A 20,361-nucleotide genomic window follows, 5' to 3' on the forward strand; every position below is an offset into this window, starting at 1 on the left:
CCTGACCTCAGGTGATCCACCCGCCTCAGTCTCCCAAAGTGCTGGGATTACAGGTGTGAGTCACCGCGCTCAGCCCATTTTAGAAGGTGGATGGCTTCGGTTCTACCCTTTACTAACTTGTGGCCTTTGTTATTTCATCTTGTATCTTTATCAAAAAAGGGAGGGGGAGTAATACTATTTTATACAGCCTATGTTTATTCTGCTAAATGGGCTGGTACATTTAATACACAGTGATCACACAAGTGAGCACACACAGTGAGCCATCACTGCAAGATGCCAGGCACTGTGCTAGAAATTAGGGGCTGGGACTGAAGTGCTGGGAGGGGGACATGGCCTACCTCGGCATGTGAGGGATTCTAAGTTACCACAGGAATTTGAACTTGATGCTGGTGGCAGAGCAGAGTCTCTGACTTACTTTGAATAGTGGAGCAGCCTGCTCAAAACTGTGTTTGGAAACATCGCTTTGGCTGCAGGATATGAGAGGCTCTTTTTTTTCTTAGTGTTTTTGTCCTCTTTAAAATTTATATTTTTAAAACTTTTGGTAAATATTTTTCGAAATGCCCATCTCAGAGAAGAAAAGGCTCAAAACTTGAGATTAGCAAACAGAAGCAAAATACAAGGTTCAGTCTCTGATATAAAAGTACAGTTTCTTTCTCTATTCAGGTGACCACCTTGGGAACTGCCCTTCAAGAAGCGACAGAAGCACCCTCCCTTGACCAGCTTTCCCATTAACCTCCTCAGTGCTCAAAGCACACAGCTCTGTGTCAGTCGCTCTCATGCTTGTTCATCTCTAAGCATGCACCCACGTCTAGACCATGGAGAGCGGCTGGGTACAGTGGCTCACGCCTGTAATCCCATCACTTTGGGAGGCTGAGGCAGGCGGATCATGAGGTCAAGAGATCAAGACCATCGTGGCCAACATGGTGAAACTCCATCTCTACTAAACATACAAAAATTAGCCAGTCATGGTGGCGAGTGCCTGTAATCCCAGCTACTCAGGAGGCTGAGGCAGGAGAATCGCTTGAACCAGGGAGTTGGAGGTTGCAGTGAGCCAAGATCGCGCCACAGTACTCCAGCCTGGCAACAGCTAGACTCCTTCTCAGGAAAAAAAAAAAAAAAAAAAAAAGACCTTGGAGAGCAGATATGACTGTGTAAAGGTGTAGGCCTTCCTTATGGCCACCAGCTTCACTATAGGAACTTACCATAATGCACAAAACCAGCGCCCTCAACCAACCAATCTACCACCAACAGAGCCATCTGACCAAGAGGCAAGCGGAGTTGTGTTGTTCCTGCTAAAACACTTCTGTGTCAGTCCCAGGCCTAAAGACCCAAACTCCTGAAGCCTCGCGTAATTCAGAGCCTGCCATTTTTACAGTCTGGTGTCTCACACCTCTTTCTGTTGTCCCGAGGCTCTAAGTATCATACTCTTTATGGTTTGCTGAAATGGGTTATTCTGTTCTTCACTTGGAAGGCTGTTTTGCCTTTTTGTTTTGCAAATTGAGAACTTGAGGTTTGACACCCATGTCCTCCTGTCTTGTTCCAGGAGACCAGTGATTTTTACATCGCCACCAACTCCTCACTCTGAGCCTTTTTAAAGTTGTGGTATCTTCTGAACAAAGAAAACTATACAAGGAATCTTAAGACTGGATGCAGAGATGTTCTGGTTGAAGCAAGAGTCAAGGCCTAGAGTTCCATACCGCCACATACCCAAAGAACCTCATACACTGAAAGAACAGACTTTGGCAAACACTGTCACACAGTGACAAGTTAAATTACTGCAACGTGTTTGGAGTGTAGTCTTGGTGGTAGCTATCAAAATTTAAAAATATACCTTTGACTCAGAATCTAACTTTCAAGAAGAAATACATTCCCACAAGAATGCAAAATTGTATGTGCCAAATGCTCATGCCAGCACAGCAAAATGTGCTCCAATGGGGAAGCAGGAGTGGCTAAATTGCACAGGAGATCCATATGTGGGGCTACAAAAAGATCTCCAAGTTACTCCAGTAAATGGAAAAAAGATGAGCAGCATTATCTGTTCCAGGAAACAACTTTCAGAGCCACTAACAGGAAGACGGGCTAAATTAAAGCAGGGTACCCAAACCCCTGCCTCAGAATACTAGATAGCCATTAAACAGTCACTAAATACAAAGCTGCAAAAGTAATGACATGTCCACTAAAGGGAGGGACTAGGTTAAATCAATTATGGTACAGTCACACAATGACTACAGACAATATAAAAGTACAAAGAAGCTCTCTTGGTAGTGCCATAAAAAGATCCCCACCAAGGCTGGGCACGGTGGCTCATGCTTGTAATCCCAGCACTTTGGGAGGCCAAGGAGGGCAGATCACCTGAGGTCGGGAGTTCAAGACCAGCCTGACCAACATGGTGAAACTAAACTACAAAGTTAGTTGGGTGGGATGGCACATCTCTGTAATTCCAGCTACATGGGAGGCTGAGGCAGGAGAATCACTTGAATCTGGGAGGCAGAGGTTGCTGTGAGCTGAGATTGCGCCATTGCACTCCAACCTGGGCAACAAGAGCAAAACTCCGTCTCAAAAAAAATTAATTAAATAAAAAGATCCCCAAGACATGTAAGTTTAAAAAAAAAAAAAGAGAGATGAAAAAAAAGAGTGGGGAGGGTATATGTGAAAAATGGGTGGGGCGGGGGGGTGGGTGTCTAAAGAAGACTTTACACTGTATCCCCTTTTACATTCCTTGATTTTTTTTTTTTGGAAACCCTATTCTTAAAAAAATCAATTCACAATGATTAACTATTAAGAAACAATTTTAACCGAGCTAGAGCTATATATTGTCTATGTGGACAGGGAAAGATGGCCAAGATTTACTGTTATATGGGAAAAAAATCCAAGGTTTAAAACCGAACAATTTGTAGAGTATAAACACAGTTTTCATTTTAAAAATGTTTTATTAAAAACATATTGAGGGCCAGGCGCAGTGCCTGACACCTATAATCCCAGCACTTTGGGAGGCTAAGGCAGGTGGATCACCTGAGGTCAGGAGTTCGAGACCAGCCTGGCCAACACGGTGAAACCTCGTCTCTACTAAAAATGCAAAAATAAGCCAGGTGTGGTGGCGCGCACCTGTAGTCCCCGCTACTCGGGTGGCTGAGGCAGAAGAATCGTTTGAACCTGGGAGGTAGAGGTTGCGGTGAGCTGAGATTACGCCACTGCACTCCAGACTGGGTGACAGAGCAAAACTCTGTCTCAAAAACAAAACAAAAAAAAAGATATTGAGATCCTGAAACACAAAGAAAGGCTGAGAAACTGTTTCAGATTAAATGAGACTTAGACACATGGCAAGAGAATGCAATGTGATCCCAGACCAGATCAGATCCTAAACTAGACACTCAACTGGACGAAAGAATATTATTGGGACAAGTGAGAAAATGTGAATGTACAGTAGATAATAGCATTATATCAAGTTTTAAATTTAATAACTTTACTGTCATTAATATCTTTACTCTTAAGAATCAGTCGGGTGTGGTGGCTCACGCCTGTAATCCTAGCATTTTGGGAGGCCGAGGCAGGCAGATCACGAAGTCAGGAGTTCGAGACCAGCCTGACCAACATGGTGAAACACCGTGTCTACTAAAAATACAAAAATTAGCTAGGTATGGTGGTGTGCACCTGTGATCCCAGCTACTTGGGAGGCTGAGGCAAAATAATCACTTGAACCTGGGAGGCAGAAGCTGCAGTGAACCGAGATCATGCCACTGCACTCCAGCCTAGGCGACAGAGCAAGACTCCGTCTCAAAAAAAGAATACACACCAACCAGGAGTGGTGGCCCACACCTGTAATCCCAGCACTTTGGGAGGCCGAGGCGGGTGGATCATCTGAGCTCAGGAGTTCGAGCCCAGCCTGGCCAACATGGTGAAACCCCGTCTCTACTAAAAAATATAAAAATTAGCCGGGCGTGGTGACAGGCGCCTTAATCCCAGCTACTTGGGAGGCAGAGGCAGGAGAATCGTTTGAACCCAGGAGGCGGAGGTTGACAGTGAGCCAAGATAAAGCCATTGCACTCAAACCTGGGAGACAAGAGCAAGACTTCTCTCAAAAAAAAAAAAAAAAAAAAAAAGTAGACACCGAGCCTGGCACAGTGCCGTGCACCTGCGGTCTCAGCTACTTAGCTGGGATGGATGGCTTGAGCCCAGTTCTGGGCTGTAGTGCGCTATGCCCATCGGCTGTCCACACTAAGTTTGGCATTGATATGGTGACCTCCTGAGAGCCAGGGACCATCAGGTTGCCTAAGGAGGGGTGAACTACCCAAGGCAGGAAACAAAGCAAGTCAAAATTCTCATGCTGATCAGAAGAGGGATCACTGCCTGTGAAAATGCTGCAAGACCCTGTCTCATTTATTAAAAAAAAAAAAAAGGAAGAAGGAATACAGACCAAAGTAATGAAGACACGATGTATATAACCTCCTCTCAAATGGGTCAGATGAAAACACAGCTGACTCTGAACAACACTGGCTTCAAGCTGGGCAGGTCCACTTACATGCACACTTTTTTCATTCAATAAATATACTGAAAATATTTTTTGGACACTCGCAACAATTTGAAAAAACTCTCAGATCCCTATGACTAGAAATACCAAAAAAAAAAAAAAAATAAGGGAAAGTTAGGTATGTCACGAGTGCATAAAAATTGTAGACACTAGTCTATGTGTTAATTGACTGTTTATGTTATCAGTAGGCTGTTAGTTTGCTTTTTTCCGCCCCCCACCTCAGTCTCCTGAGTAGCTGGAACCACAGGCATATGCCACCAGGCCCAGCTAATTTTTATTTCCATTTTTGGCAAAGACAGGGTTTCCTTGTGTTGCCCAGGCTGGTCTTAAACTCCTGGGCCCAGGTGAACTGCCCAGCTTAGCCTCCCAAAGTACTGGGATTACAGGTGTGAGCCACTGCACTCAGCCAGTAGTTAAGTTTTGGGGAGTCAAAAACTATACGTGGATTTTTGACTACATGGGGGTTGGTGCCCCTAACCCCTGCAAAGTTCAAGGGTTAGCTCATTGTTTAGGGACAAGTAAACCACTTTGACCCCTTCTGTACTAAACTCATGGGGTTCTTGGTGGCATTCTCCAATATCAAAAGAACTTTAAAAGGGAACCACATATTGGAAAGGTATTTCCTAACTTCAGAAACAAAGCATCCATGGAACCAATCTAGAAAAAGTATTTTCATTGTCCACACCTTGTAGTACAACCAAAAGACTGGCAACTGGTGTTGAGGATTCAGGGCTTGAGAGTTACCAGCTTTGTAAGTAACAACAGTCCTGATCATAAATCTGACAGAATTTGCTGGGTGTGGCATCTCCGGCCTATAATCCCAGAACTTTGGAAGGTCAAGGAGGGCAGACTACTTGAGCTCAGGAATTTGGCGAAACCCCATCTCTACAAAAAATACAAATATTAGCTGGGTGTGGTGGCGCACGTGTGTAATCCCAGCTACTTAGGTCGCTGAGGTAGAATAGCATGAACCGGGGAGGTGGAGGTTGCAGTGAGCTGAGATCATACCACTGCACTCTGCATTAAAAATCTGTTCAGGCAGATATCCTTTCTCTTCAATTATATCTTAATGATGCCCGGGAACTTGTTTGTTGCCTCTTGGTTGGCAGAAGCTGCCTTTCCTGTTAACAATTTTTAAGCCGCACCTCTTTCTAAAGTTATTAAACCATCCTTTGCTGGCATTAAATGCAGCAGCTTTAGATCTTTCACCTTTCTTTTGCTTTATGTTGTCATATAATGACTTCACTTTTTCTTGAATTATAGCCTATAGGTATGCCTTTCTTCTTTTTCTTTTTTGAGAAAGAGTCTCGCTCTGTTGCCTAGGCAGGAGAGAAGTAGTGCGACCTCGGCTCACTGCAAGCTCCGCCTCCTGGGTTCACGCCATTCTCCTGCCTCAGCCTTCTTAATAGCTGGGACTACAGGCGCCTGCCACCATGCCTGGCTAATTTTTTGTATTTTTAGTAGAGATGGGGTTGTACCAGGATGGTCTAGATCTCCTGACCTCGTGATCCACCTGCCTCGGCCTCCCAAAGTGTTGGGATTACAGGCATGAGCCACTGCACCTGGCAGGTATGCCTTTCTTATAGCCACCCTGTACCTACACAAAAGCTGCAGTATTTATTTATTTATTTATTTATTTTTGAGGCAGGGTCTCATTCTGTCATCCAGGTTGGAGTGCAGTGGGACAATCATACCCCACTGCAGCCTCAACCTCCTGGGCTCAAGCGATCCTCAGCCTCCTGAGTATCTGGGACTACAGGCGTGCACCACCACACCCAATTAATTTTTATGTTTATAAAATACTAAAAGTTTGTTTTCACCATGATGGCCAAGCTGGTCTTCAACTCCTGGGCTCAAGGGATCTGCCCACCTTGGCCTCCCAAAGTGCTGGGACTACAAGTGTGAGTCACAGTGTCCGGCCCTGCATTTTCAATATATGATAAAAAGTGCAAGGATTTAGCACTTGCTAGCATAGCAGTAGTGATGGCTTTGGGAATTTTTTTTTTTTTTTTTTTTTTACAGTGGTCCTTATGCTGGATTAATCTTGAAATGGCAGGCAACTACAGCTGTAGACCTCAATCTGTAGCGCATATCAAGCAATTCAAGTTTTTCTTGTAATGTCGTAACTTTTTTCTGTTTCTGAGAAACACTTGCAGCATCACTAGTGGCACTTTGTTTGGATCCCATGGTGTTACTCAAGGCTTACAATATTGCAGTAAACATAATTAAAAAATACACAAGAATTGCGAGAGATCACTTTTTACTGTGATCACAATTTACTGAAAAGAACTGCTCACATGAAGATGTACAACACACAGTACCAGCTTGGCCAACACGGTGAAACCCCATCTCTACAAAAAATACAAAAATTAGGCCAGGTGCAGTGGCTCACACTTGGTAATCCCAGCACTTCGGGAGGCCGAGGTGGGTGGATCGCCTAAGGTCAGAAGTTCAAGACCAGCCTAGCCAACATGGTGAAACCTCATCTCTACTAAAAATACAAAAATTAGCCAGGCATGGTGGTATGCGCCTGTAATCCTAGCTACTCAGGAGGCTGAGGCAGGAGAATCTCCTGAACCCGGGAGGCGGAGGTTGCAGTGAGCCGAGATTGCGCCACTGTGCTATACAGCCTAGGCAACAAAGTAAGACTCCGTCTCAAAACAAAACAAACAAACAAAAAATCCCAGCTATTTGGGTGGCTGAGGCACAAGAATCACTTGAACCCTTGAACCCTGGAGTTGGAGGTTGCAGTGAGTCGAGATCATGCCATGAGACTCCAGCCTGGGTGACAGAGAAAGAATCTGTCTCAAAAAAAACAAAACAAAAAACAAAAAAAGGAAAAGCAGTTATGATTTAATACTGTACTATTATGTTTGTTTACATTTCTCTCAACTGGGAATGGTACCATGTAGACACAAGTTTTGATAAGTTTTAACTTTTTGTAATAGATTTGTGGATATTTTATGCTAGCCAATGATGAAATAGACTAGTATCTACTTATATTTTATGCATTCATGACATGCTTAACTTTTTCTTAATCTAGGCCATATGATTTGTCTATTTTTTCAAATTGTTGCAAATCTCCCAAGAAGTTTCCAATATATTTATTGAAAAAAATCTGCACGTAAGTGAACCAGAGAAATTCAAACACGTGTTGTTGAAGAGTGAACTCTATGTGTATGTACACCATAAACATGAAAATGGTAAAGCAAATGTGGCAAATGTTAGAATCTGGATAAGGTCCTATGAGAATTCTTTATCCTCAAGGTTTTCTCTGAGTTTGAATTTATCTCAAAGTTAAAAAAAGAAGGGGCCCAGAGTGGTGGCTCACACCTATAATCCCAGAAATTTGGGAGGCTGAGGCGGGCAGATCATCTGAGGTCAGGAGTTCAAGACCAGCCTGACCGACATGGAGAAACCCCGTCTCTACTAAAACTACAAAATTAGTCAGGCATGGTGGTGCATGCCTGTAATCCCAGCTACTTAGGAGGGTGAGGCAGGAGAATAGCTTGAACCCAGGAGGCAGAGATTGTGCTAAGCCGAGATCGCACCACTGCTCTCCAGCCTGGGCAACAAGAGCGAAACTTCATCTCAAAAAAAAAAAAAAAAAAGAGTACGTGTGTACAAATATGAAGGAAGGCAAAAGAACAAGCCTCAGAGGATGAATCCATCTGGGTGGTCACTTCCTCTGGGGCCTCACAGCACATTTTACAAACATCTCTTATAACTCCTCATGTTAATAGTATTAAGTCATATTTACTGAGCACTTACTGTGTGTCAGGCATTATTATAAGTGCTTTTAAAGGATTAACTTAATGACTCCATACGAAATTCTGAGGTAGGGGCAAAGATTCTTATTGAGAGGGAACTGAAAAACAAGGAGTGTAAATTGTCCAGGGCTTGAGTGGAAGAACAGAACTGGGTCCAGGGAGTCCAGACCAGAGCTGACAGCCATATTGCACAGCATAGTGACTGCTGGTCACTGCTCTCAAAGACTGAAGTATGGCAGCAGCAGCTGTTCTGTTTTGCATCATCTCTACTCTTCCAGAAGGCAGTTCATTGTAGGAAGCCTGGCTCAACCAATGTGAGATGAAGAAAGGGAGAAGTTTTAGGATAAGATGATGCCAACATGGGGCAAGAGCCAACACCACTGCCTTCAAGAGCAGACAGGCTATTTCCTAGCAATGAAAGATAAGAAATTCCTAGGTTTGTTTAGAAAATGTCACTCTGGTACCTAGGAATGGAGGAAGGCTATGCACACCTGAAGTCTGCAAACCTCTTCAGGGTGTCATCCGAAAACTTTGCACACAAGACCAGAGGAGATGGAATGACAGAATTTCCCACAAAATGACAGTAAACATTCCAGTCTGTCAAGCAGAGACAAAGAAGTATGGCGAGAGTGGCTGGATATGGGGCAGACAATGGATAGAGGTATCCTGAAAAAGAAGTCTGTAGCCCAACATCTGGTTCTGCCAACTCCCACAGGCTGCTAGCACTCACCGCAAAGCAGCCAATCACATCGTTCTCTGCAAACTTGTCTCCGTAGTTTTCAAACCGGCTATTGGTGGACTTCTTCCCAGTGCCTCCATAGCCATAGGAGAAAGGCTCTTCGCCTGACGGAAGAAATAGGCAAAGGCAGGTTAAACCTGCGATGGTCATAACAGCCTCAATGGCTGTCACATACTTTTATTTTTGAAGAAAAAAATCATTTTCTTTACTGGTTTTATTAATCAGATGCCTTTTTAATATAGGGATGGGGAAGGGTGAAAGGAAGCCCTTAATGATGAACTTTGGAGGGCTTGAGGGGTTTCGTTGTCCAGTCTGGGAGTAGGAGCTCAACTGAATTACTCTGCACAGAAGGGAAATTTGAACAGAAAGGGAGGAAAGGAAGACAGGAGCTAGGATGGAGGAGAATGGTATGCTGAGATGCAACCCTTCCTTGTGACACCCAATATTCAGTCCAGTCTACTCATGGTAGAAATCAGTGAAGGGGCTGGGTTTTGCTCCTGGAGACCATGAGGACTGACCCCTAGGAAAGGTGCTGGATTTCCTCAGGTTACAGAATTGGGTACTAATGTGATATGACTGAGAGATCCCAAGGGCTCTGGCTGACACCTGACCTAGAGATTCCTGGGCGGAACCCAAAGAGTATGCTGCTAGAAAAGCAGGGGCCGACAAGCATGAATACCAGGCCTGGTTCTCCTACAAACCAGGTGTGTGACCCTGGATATGGTGCTTGACCCTTCTGGGCTGTTTCCCATCCCTATCAACTGCCACCACCTACATCTCAAAATGGAGACAGAGATAAAATGAGATGACCTATGAGTCTTTTTTTTTTTTGTGGTAACATATCTACCTTTTTGAGGAGGTACCAATTTGTGGGGTACATGTGCAATTTTGTTACATGCACAGATTGCATAGTGGTCAAGCTTTTAGGGTATTCATCACCTAAAAAACGTACACTGTACCCATTAACCAATTTCTTATCCTCCTCCCCCTTGCTACCCCCTAACACTTCTGAGTCATCATTATCTATTAATCCACTCTCTAAGTTCATGTGAACACATTTTTTTTTTTTTTTTTTGAGACGGAGTCTCGCTCTGTGGCCCAGGCTGGAGTGCAGTGGCCGGATCTCAGCTCACTGCAAGCTCCGCCTCCCGGGTTTACGCCATTCTCCTGCCTCAGCCTCCCGAGTAGCTGGGACTACAGGCGCCCGCCACCTCGCCCGGCTAGTTTTTTGTACTTTTTAGTAGAGATGGGGTTTCACCGTGTTAGCCAGGATGGTCTTGATCTCCTGACCTCGTGATCCACCCGTCTCGGCCTCCCAAAGTGCTGGGACTACAGGCTTGAGCCACCGCGCCCGGCCTTGAACACATTTTTTAAACAAACACTTATGAGTGAGAATATATCTACTTTTAAAGATTAGTCTTAAGTGGTCAGGCAATTACGGACCAGGATAATGGCTCAAGTGTTAAAACAGCAAAAATTTGCAATAAATTTAAATGAGCTACAGAAGGGGACTGGTTTAATAATGCAACTATAAAATGGAAAATTATGTAGTAGTCAAAAAGCTGTATTTATTTACAAAAATATGCCCATCATATATTGAAACAAGGCTACACAAGGTAGTCCTAGTGTGATCCAGTTTGAATATGTACAAAAAAAAAAAAAATGTCCGGAAGACTACAAATGGAATGTTAACATTGGTTAGTTTATCTCACAAGTTTAGGAAGGATTTTCATTTTTCCCTTTCTGTATGGCCTGAATTCTTATAAGCAACACATATTATTTTCATAATTGGAACATTTGTATGATCATAAACGGAAGGCAGAAGGTGTCAGAATTGGTCAGAATAATCAGTTACTTAAGACCAGAAGGTCACTGAAGTCTGGGGACGGGGACCCGCAAAATTCAAAATCTTTCAGTAGGCAGCCCCTGCCCCCTCCCAAGTAGCCCTGGCCTCACTGGTCTCTGCTCCCCTTTTTCCTCTAGGTTAGGCTCTGGACAGAAAATACAGACCGAACTTAATGGAGCTTGGGAATTTATTTGCAGCTTGGTTTAAGGGCAGGAGACACTGATCCTTTTTACAGAAAGGGAATAGATTCCTGAAGAGAACTTTGGACCCTCCCCATAAAGATGAAGGATAAGAATTGATTCTTCACAGAAAAGTTGTTTCATGACCATAGTTCTCTCAGTTGAATACAGCATGACAGAGAGTGGCATATACCTAATCCTTGTACCTGTTCCACTTCACCCTAGTTCTATTCTAAGTCTGACACTGGAAAGGGAAGCTTAGGAGGCTTGAGAATCCAAGGGTAGGGACAATCACTCTCTTCTCTGGACTGCATAGCTGACCCCTCCTTACCTAGCTGGGTACTGCAGGAGTCCAGGGACCAGCCGATACGGACCACATGGGGGTCAGGCTCTGTAGATGGAAGGTGCTTCACAGAGATTTCCTCATTGATCTAAGGAAAGAGGACAAAAGGGCTCAGGGTTGCTTCTCTGGAGGCTGTAGGTTATGAGGCAATACAGGAAGGAAGCACATCAGGCATTAAAAAAAAGCAATGGCTTTTCTTGCTGGAGAAGAAGCATTTAAGTAGCTCTGAAGAGCCTGCTGAACAGAAGCCAGGGCCTCCAAAGGGATCAGCAGAGTACAGGGCCACAGAGACAGGCATTTCAAAATACAGTTATCTTTTAGTATAAGAGACTCTCGTAACATCTGATAGAAAGATAAACTGGTATGGTGTCTTCAGAGGGCAATCTAGAAGTCTCTGTCAAAACTGTAAATGGCTGGGGATGGTGATTCACACCTGTAATCCCAACACTTTGGGAGGCCAAGGCAGGAGGATGGCTTGAGGCCAAGAGTTAGGAACCAGCCTGGCCAACATAGCAAGACCCCATCTATACAACAACAAAACCCCATAAATGCACATGCTCTATAACTCAGTATCCTACAGAAACGCTAATATGTGCACAAGTATGTATATGTATGTGTGAATGTATTTGTGTATGCAACATTCTGTGCAGCACTGGATGTGTGTGTGTGTGTATATTTTAACATTAGAAAAAATATCAATAAGGCACTGATTATGGTATATCCATGCCACAAAATATGATGCAACAGTTAAAAAGAGCGAAGCAGGCCAGGCATGGTGGCTCACGTCTGTAATCCCAGCACATTGGGAGGCTGAGGTGGGTGGAACACCTAAGGTCAGGAGTTCGAGGCCAGCCTGGCCAACATGGCGAAACCCTTTCTTCACTAAAAATACAAAAAATTAGCCATGCGTGGTGTTGTGCACCTGTAATCCCAGCTACTCGGGAGGCTGAGGCAGGAGAATCACCTGAACCCGGGAGGCAGAGGTTGCAGTGAGCAGAGATTACGCCACTGCATTCTAGCCTGGGTAACAAGTGAAACTCTGTCTAAAAAAATAAATAAATAAATAAATAAATAAGGGAGCAAAGCAGTACATTGGGCTAATGTACTGCTATTGAAAAAATGTCCAAGATACAGTATTAAAAAAAAAAAAAAAAGGCCTTCTGACTTAATTTCGTATTAAGAGACTACTAGACTGCCGAATATCCGTATCTACTTGTGGCCTCACTGGCTTTTCAGATACACATTTCAACATCTTTGAAATCAGGATCCATCTCAAACTAAATGTGACGAGAAAGCACTGTGTAGGCTGGGTGTGGTGGCTCATGCCTGTAATCCCAGCACTTTGGGAGGCCAAGGCGGGCAGATCACCTGAGGTTGGGAGTTCAAGCCCAGCCTGACCAACATGGAGAAACTCCATCTCTACTAAAAATACAAAAATTAGCTGGGCATGGTGGCACATGCCTGTAATCCCAGCTACTGGGGAAGCTGAGGCAGGAGAACTGCTTCAACCCGGGAGGCAGAGGTTGCAGTGAGCCAAGATCGTGCCACTACACTCCAGCCTGGGAAACAAGAATGAAACTCCATCTCAAAACAAAACAAAACAAAAACCAAAAAGAAAAGAAAACACTGTGTAGTTTATTTAGTTGGCAGTGTTTCTCTATGAGAGGGACATAAAATAATGTGCAACTTACATCAGTGGTGTCGTGGTCAATAAAATCTAACCCTCTGTGTTTCAGTTTCTACCTCTAAAAACTGGGGCTAACAGTACCTGTTTTCAGACGGTACTGTGAGGATTAATGGAGATAATCCATGTAAAGAGCCTGGTGCTGTATCTTGTGCATGTAAAGAGCTCTATAGTATTAGCTATCATCAGTAAGTATGGATACACAAATAGATAAGAAATTGTTAACACAGAAGTTCCCTCTAGGGAGTAGGATGGAGCCTGAGAGGACATGAGAATAACCTGGGCTTTTTTTTTGTTTTTAGACAGAGTCTCACTCTGTCGCCCAGGCTGGAGTGCAGTGCCATGATTTCGGCTCACTGCAACCTCCGCCTCTTGGGTTCAAGCAATTCTCTGCCTCAGCCTCCCGAACGGCTAGGATTGCAGGTGCCCACCACCACGCCCGGATAATTTTTTGTATTTTTAGTAGAGACGGGGTTTCACCATCTTGGCCAGGTTGGTATTGAACTCCTGACCTCGTGATCCACCTGCCTCAGCCTCCCAAAGCGCTGGGATTACAGGCGTGAGCCACCGCACCCAGCGAGAATAACCTGTTTTATCCTGTACTCTTCTGTGCTGTCTAAACTTTTGTTAAACATGAGCATGTATTATTTTCATAAACATAACTTGACATGGAACTATGCAGAGGTGACAGCAGATGCTGGCCTAAGCTGGCAGTCCTTTGCCCTGTTTTCCCTCTGGCCTCCCTTTACTAAGTGACACCTGAGTCTATTCTTTCTAGATCACTTTTCTTCTAAACAACGTATTTTCTCAGTTCTACAAACATGTCATCACTACACTGGTTGACTATACAATACCTGGGTCAAGTCTCACCAAGCAAATATCTGCTTGATGAAGCAATGTATGGTTGGCCTGCTTTTCTGATATGATAGTTAGCAATGATGTAGTTCTCTTGAGTTCATCACAGTTTTGTCTGCTTGGACACAGTATTGCACGATCCAATCTCTTTTCCAGTTGTAGCTCTGACCAAGGTGGCTGGTGTCAGGATATTACAATGGATGGACCTCTCTGACCTTCCCCTTCTCTTGTTCCTACTTACCTTCATCTCGAAGCACACACGGCCCCTTCTGACCCCATAGCTGGCACGGGCTCCTGACCACAGGTATGCAAAGCCCTCAATTGTGAGCGGATAGCCACTACTCCGATCTCGGGCCACTTTGAAGTGGAGGTCGCAGTTATCTGTGAAGGAAAAAGCCCAGTTAGCTCATGTTTTCGTTTTGTTTTGTTGAGACAGAGTTTCGCTCTTTTTGCCCAGGCTGGAGTGCAATGGTGTGATCTTGGCTCACCCCAACCTCTGCCTCCCGGGTTCAAGCGATTCTCCTGCCTCAGCCTCCCGAGTAGCTGGGATTACAGGCATGTACCACCACACCTGACTAATTTTGTATTTTTTTAGTAAAGACAGAGTTTCTCCACGTTGGACAGGCTGGTCTCGAACTCCTGACCTCAGGTGATCTGCCCACCTCAGCCTCCCAAAATGCTGGGATTACAGGCATGAGCCACCACGCCCGACCTGGTTGATGTTTTAAAAGTCCTAAGAAACAGGCAGAGGGAAGTTCCCCAAGTGCTGACCAGGAGTACACAAGTGAACACATCTTGGGGGCTTAAGCCATCCTCCCACCGCAGCCTCCTGAGTAGCTGGGACTACAGGGATATGCCACCATGCCCGGGTGATTTTTATATTTTTCGTAGACAGGGTTTCGCCATGTTGCCCAGACTCAAACTAGATTTTAGAATACAAAAAGGTTGATCACCACCACCATATATTCCCACTGCCCTCTGTGCTAATTCTATCAAGTTGGGAACCAGACTTCTGTTTCCAACAGCTATACAGGGATCTGACCCTGATCCACACCTGCCACCCAGGAACCAATGCCCAGGTGCCCCATAGGCTCCTAATTCCTCTCATGGGCCTAGGATTTTCCTACTGTTGCTCTTACCCTTCTCAATATTCAAGGAGCCAGTCATGCCTCCAAGAAAACCTTTCCTGACCATCCCTCCCAGGAGGCGCTCTCCTTTCTCTGAAGGCTGACCACTGTGGTCTGTATATTTGCATTTCATCAGACACTGCCTCATGAACCACTGCCCCCCAACACTTTTTAAACAATGTTTACCTCTATTCTGGGTAGATTTTGTCTTTGAGAGCTTGCGACATTAGAGACTGTATGTATCTTTATCTCTTACAAAAGCATGTGCTCTATAAACATAAGCTTCTGTAGAAATAGATAAATTGCTGCTTATCTTGTGCTCTGTTGAGAAGTGCAGTGTTCTCAGACCTGACTGGGCTTCTGGGTGCATATAAAAATTTAGATTCATAGGCTCTTCATTAGACTCTGACTAGGAGGTCTGAGGAAAAGGACCTTTAAAATAAATCCTCCAAATGCTCAGATGCGCAGTGAAGGTGAAAGCCACTTATCCAGTGGAAAGAAAGCTGAACTGGAGGACAGACAGCAGGGTGGGCCAGGTTTGTGCCTCAAAAGACACAGTGGCATTGGTTTCACCAGGAATGTGAGCAGCTGATGGAAACGGGAACTGGTTGTCAAAGAGTTAAGTTTCCCCAGCAGCACTCAGATTCCCTTCCTGATTAGATGACAACCTCTGTGTGTACAGGGCAGTTCAGGGTTTTCCAAATTGCTCCTGTATCCACTGAGGAGTCTCCCTGAAAGTCCTCTGAGGTTATTACGGCAGAATTACTCCTTCCTGAAGAGAAGCTCAGAGAAGTAGAATGACTTGCCCAGGGTCCCACTGCTAGAGTTGGGAGCAGGTCTTCTGCCTCCAAACCAGGACTCTTGCTCCAAAGCTAAGCTGTGTCTCACGTGTGGACTAACAATGTCTTTAGACGGTGTCAGGCAGGGATTCTGGTGAAGGTCAAGACACAATTTCCCCATACTGACTGTAAGGCAGAATTAGATGGGCACTCCAAACACTTACAGGTGTCAATAGCAACAAGGGTATCATCAAAGTCATCTTCATCCTCTTCAGCAGGAGGCTGAGGAGAGCGGCCCCTGTATTAGAAACAGGGGTTAAGTCACACAAGAACAGTACATGAGCACAAAGGAAAGAAAATGAACGTTCTGCTATAATCTACAAGTGGCCTCCAGACTGCTTCCTGAATCTCCATTTCTTCCCACAGAAGTGGGCAAAAGAACTCTGGAACCATACATCCTTGCAATGAGAGCAATGACCATCAACTCCTAGGGTGGAGACAGGGATTGGAGAGGGTATGATCTGCTGAAGGGGGCATGAGAATCATTTAGGGAACTTTTTTGCTCTTTTTTTACACCCTAAGATTCTAATCCATACCCTTTGCATGTTGACAACCACTTCCACACTGATCTCTGTTACTGTTTGGAGGCTGTGGTATCTCAAAAGGGAGCTGGCCAGGAAGGGGCATGTGCAAGAGCCTAGATAAATCCCAATAATTACTATCTATCCAGGTACCAGGCTTCTTAAAATCCTACATCTGAGAGAATGTGAGATGACCCATTTTTTTCAGTGTCCTAAATTATAAACGATATTCATTTTCCTATCAAAACACTAAAAAACGGACTTAACACTGTTGGTTTCTGCTGTACAGGAATGAGGAAGAAGGGTAGAAAGGTAGAGTCTAACTAACACTCAGGCTCCTGCCTGGACAGTCTGGGTGGTCGCAGTGCACTACATGCACAGATGGGGAGCCCATGCCCATTTGGCTGCTGACTCTCCCAGCAGCAGGCTTCCCTCTGGTGGAGGGCCCCTCTGGCCTCGCCAGGCCAGGGCTAACACGGATGAGTCTCCTTCCTGAAGAGAAGCTCAGAGAAGTAGAATGACTTGCCCAGGGTCCCACTCATGAAGGAGACTTATGAGCCTCATCTCCTGAGTCTGTGCTCATCACATGTTAAGTCCATTCTACGAAACTTTCCCTGCCAGCCCAGGGTCAGAGTGAGTGTTCTTCCTCTGCTCTCCATCAGCAAGTAGCTTCTAGGCCTCTGCTCTGCGGCAGCAGTGGAAGAACACCATATGAGGTGGGCTCCATGTCCTAACTTAAGTCACAGCCTGTGAGATCCAGGCCCTGTCTCAGAGAGTAACAAGCTAGTTAGAAGGTGGACTCTGCCAGATAGGAATTGGAATGTGTCAGATGACTAATCCAGGTGAGCATCATGGCCATTGCTAGTTTTCATAATTGCAAAAGGCTTCAGATAGGAGCTGAAGGAAGGAAGGAAGGAGGGAAGGAAAGGACTTGGTCTGGAGGGAAAGGAAGGAAGGGCTTGTTAGGGAAGAGAAATGACCAAAGCAGAGGCTGCTCCCTCTTCTGAGCTCCTGAAACTCACCTGCATCCTGACTACTCACCTCAGAGGTTGTGGCTTACTTGTGTATGTGTCTGAGTCCCCATACTGGAACAACAGAAGGCAAAACTCACTGCCCATCTTTATGTTGCTAGTGTCCAGCCCAAGAGTGGGCACTTCGTGACAGCACTGTGAGAGTTGACTGAACGAGTGGATGAATGGGAAGAGGATGTGTGTTTGGGAGTAGTGTTAGGAAACAGATCTTTCTTTCATTACAGATATCAAGCAGCTGACTGCAGGGGCAGTAAGGCAAAGGACAGAAGAGGCAGGCTGGCATCTCACACATGAAAAGTCTAAGATATTTACAAGTTACCCTGCAGGTAAGAAGGGAGGAACTGGGGGAAGGACCAAAAGTTTAGGAAAGCTGAATCTGGTAGTAAGCACAGGAAGGAATAGAAAGCATGTGAAAGCAGAGGGAATCTCTACTCAGCCCCTCTAGGTTAGTGCAAATGTCCCCAGCAAGCACGAGGCTATGGATATAGAGACCCACCAGAGCAAGGGTGACTGCTGCCTCATACACCCACCTCCTATCCTCTCGGTGCTCAAAGTACCCCCGTCCCCGGTTTTCTTCATAAGGCCTCTTTCGACTCTGGAATTGCTGCCTGTCTGGCTTGAGTTGAGAAGCTTCAGGCGGGAGGAAGCTGGTGGGTGCTCCTTGCTTCATCTCTGTCTTCATTTCTATTGTCAGGAAAAATTCAGACGGTCAGGACACTTGCAAGCTCCCCAGCTATCACTTTTCTGGTCCCTTTTCCCTTGGGAGATGTGAGCAGGATCCTCACTACAGTGATGAAAGGCTGGGCACAGGCAGCTTGCTGAGTTCAATAGAAGCCTGCTAAGCCAACCAAGAAGGCCATACTGGAGAACAGGGCTAGGATCTGAGATGCCATGACCCTACATTCTCCAATTTCTCCTCCCGAAGAACCTCTCACCTCAGGTCTTACAAAGCTTCTTCAGTCTGGCAAGGGAGGGGGAGAGGATGAATTCAACAGGGTGTTGTGGTCCTACAGCTAACTCTGCGGGCTTTAGTTGCCCTACCAACAGAGGCCAGAATCACTCCGGTTAAGCCATCCCATAGGTGCAATAACCTCTTTAAATCACACCACTAACAGAAAGTCAGGATGGAATACCGTGCTGTGGACCATGGGTAAGTCCTAGTCTCAGGCAGACTCCAGGAATCAGTGCCTAACCAAGAGCAAACCACAGATGTAGGCTAGCTTAATTTCTCCCACAGTGTTAATCCCTGATGCCGAGGCTCATTCACATCTACTCATTTCTGCATTCAACCCCAGACCATTTTGGATCATTCCCCAGCTTTGGCATGTGGATCACATCACTCGGAAAAGGCTCCTGGTTCTCTAGGGCAGGGATGGTGCTCAGCCATCCTGAAGAGAGCCTCCCTGGTTCCCAGCAATAGGTTGGGCTCACACAAGGCTCCTGATGAATATCTGTGGATAACGGCACAGAAAATATTCTCCTGGGGCTGAATGATCCTACAAGTCTCACAGAGCCTGACACAAATCTGCAGTTTAACCTACATTCATTAAAGTTCTGAGCCACCCACAAGAAATGTCTGGGGATTTAACTTTGTGGATGAACCAGAATGGCATTAGACAAAATCAACCAGATACACTAAGAAAAGGCACTGGGGGGCCACAACACAGTAAAAGCAGCACAAAACTGGGGGTCAGTCCGGGCTCCATCAGTTCTCAATAGCAGGACCCTGCTTTCCAAATAGTAAGGCATAAATGATAAGGAATGCTGCTTATTAACCAAAAGGTCTAGCCTGGGAGCAAGTTTCCTAGGTTCTAGCCCCAGCTCTGCCATCGGACAAGCCAACTCCTCAATCTATAAAATGGGGAGGAGAGGCCAGGCGTGGTGGCTCACACCTGTAATCCCAGCACTCTGGAAGGCCGAGGTGGGCGGATCACGAGGTCAGGAGATCAAGACCATCCTGGCCAACATGGTGAAACCCCGTGTCTACTAAAAACACACAAAAAATTAGCTGGGCGTGGTGGCATGCCTGTAGTTCCAACTACTCGGGAAGCTGAAGCAGCAGAATGGCTTGAACTTGGGAGGCGGAGCTTGCAGTGAGCAAAGATCCCGCCACTGCACTCCAGCCTGGGCAACAGAGCAAGACTCTGTCTCAACAGAAAAAAAAAAAAAAAAAAAAAAAAAGGAAAGAGAGAGTTGGCATCACGGGGAACTTTGTTCTATAAAAATATATACTTAACATGCTTGGGAAATCCTAAGTTTAAACAATACAACACAAGGTTTTTTGTCTATTTTTTATTAAAAAAAATATTTTCAGCAACACCAGCCCAAGACGACACAAGGTTTTTAAAGTTATTAAAAAAAATTTTTTTTGGAGACAGAGGCTTACTGTTGCCCAGGCTGGAATGCAGTGGTGCCATCACGGCTCACTGGAGCCTCAACTTCCTAGCTCAAGCCATCCTCCCACCTCAGCGTCAAGAGTAGCTGGGACTTGGCTGGGCTCAGTGACTCATGCCTGTAATCCCAGCACTTTGGGAGGCCGAGGCGGGCAGATCACCTGAGGTCAGGAGTTTGAGACCAGCCTGGCCAACATGGTGAAACCCCATCTCTACTGAAAATACAAAACTTAGCCAGGCGTGGTGGCAGCCGCCTGAAATCTCAGCTACTCAGGAGGCTGAGGCAGGAGAATGGCTTGAATCCGAGAGGCAGAGGTTGCAGTGAGCCGAGATCGCGCCACTGCACTCCAGCCTGGGGAACAAGAGTGAGACTTCGTCTCAAAAACAAACAAACAACAACAAAAAAGAGTAGCTGGGACTATAGGAATGTGCAACCATGCTCAACCACGCTCAGGTAATATTTTTATTTTTTAGAGACAGGGTTATGTTGCCCAGGCTGATCTTGA

The 20,361-nt window shown here is 45.4% G+C and overlaps 1 protein-coding gene across 6 annotated transcripts in view; it reads right to left on the minus strand.

Annotated features, from left to right (window-relative positions):
- Window positions 1-20,361, minus strand: part of HNRNPUL1 (heterogeneous nuclear ribonucleoprotein U like 1) — a 47,942-nt gene that overhangs the window by 17,734 nt on the left and 9,847 nt on the right. For all 6 annotated transcript variants that reach the window (XM_023229287.3, XM_023229281.2, XM_023229282.3 and 3 more), the window contains exons 3-7: window positions 17,993-18,146; window positions 16,075-16,148; window positions 14,186-14,325; window positions 11,394-11,493; window positions 9,029-9,141 (exon numbers count right to left, since the gene is read on the minus strand). In XM_023229287.3, the coding sequence (XP_023085055.1) occupies window positions 9,029-9,141; window positions 11,394-11,493; window positions 14,186-14,325; window positions 16,075-16,148; window positions 17,993-18,146 (581 nt within the window). The remainder of the gene's footprint in view (window positions 1-9,028; window positions 9,142-11,393; window positions 11,494-14,185; window positions 14,326-16,074; window positions 16,149-17,992; window positions 18,147-20,361) is intronic.

The sequence above is a fragment of the Piliocolobus tephrosceles genome, chromosome 21 (assembly GCF_002776525.5).
Source record: "Piliocolobus tephrosceles isolate RC106 chromosome 21, ASM277652v3, whole genome shotgun sequence".
NCBI lineage: Eukaryota > Metazoa > Chordata > Mammalia > Primates > Cercopithecidae > Piliocolobus > Piliocolobus tephrosceles.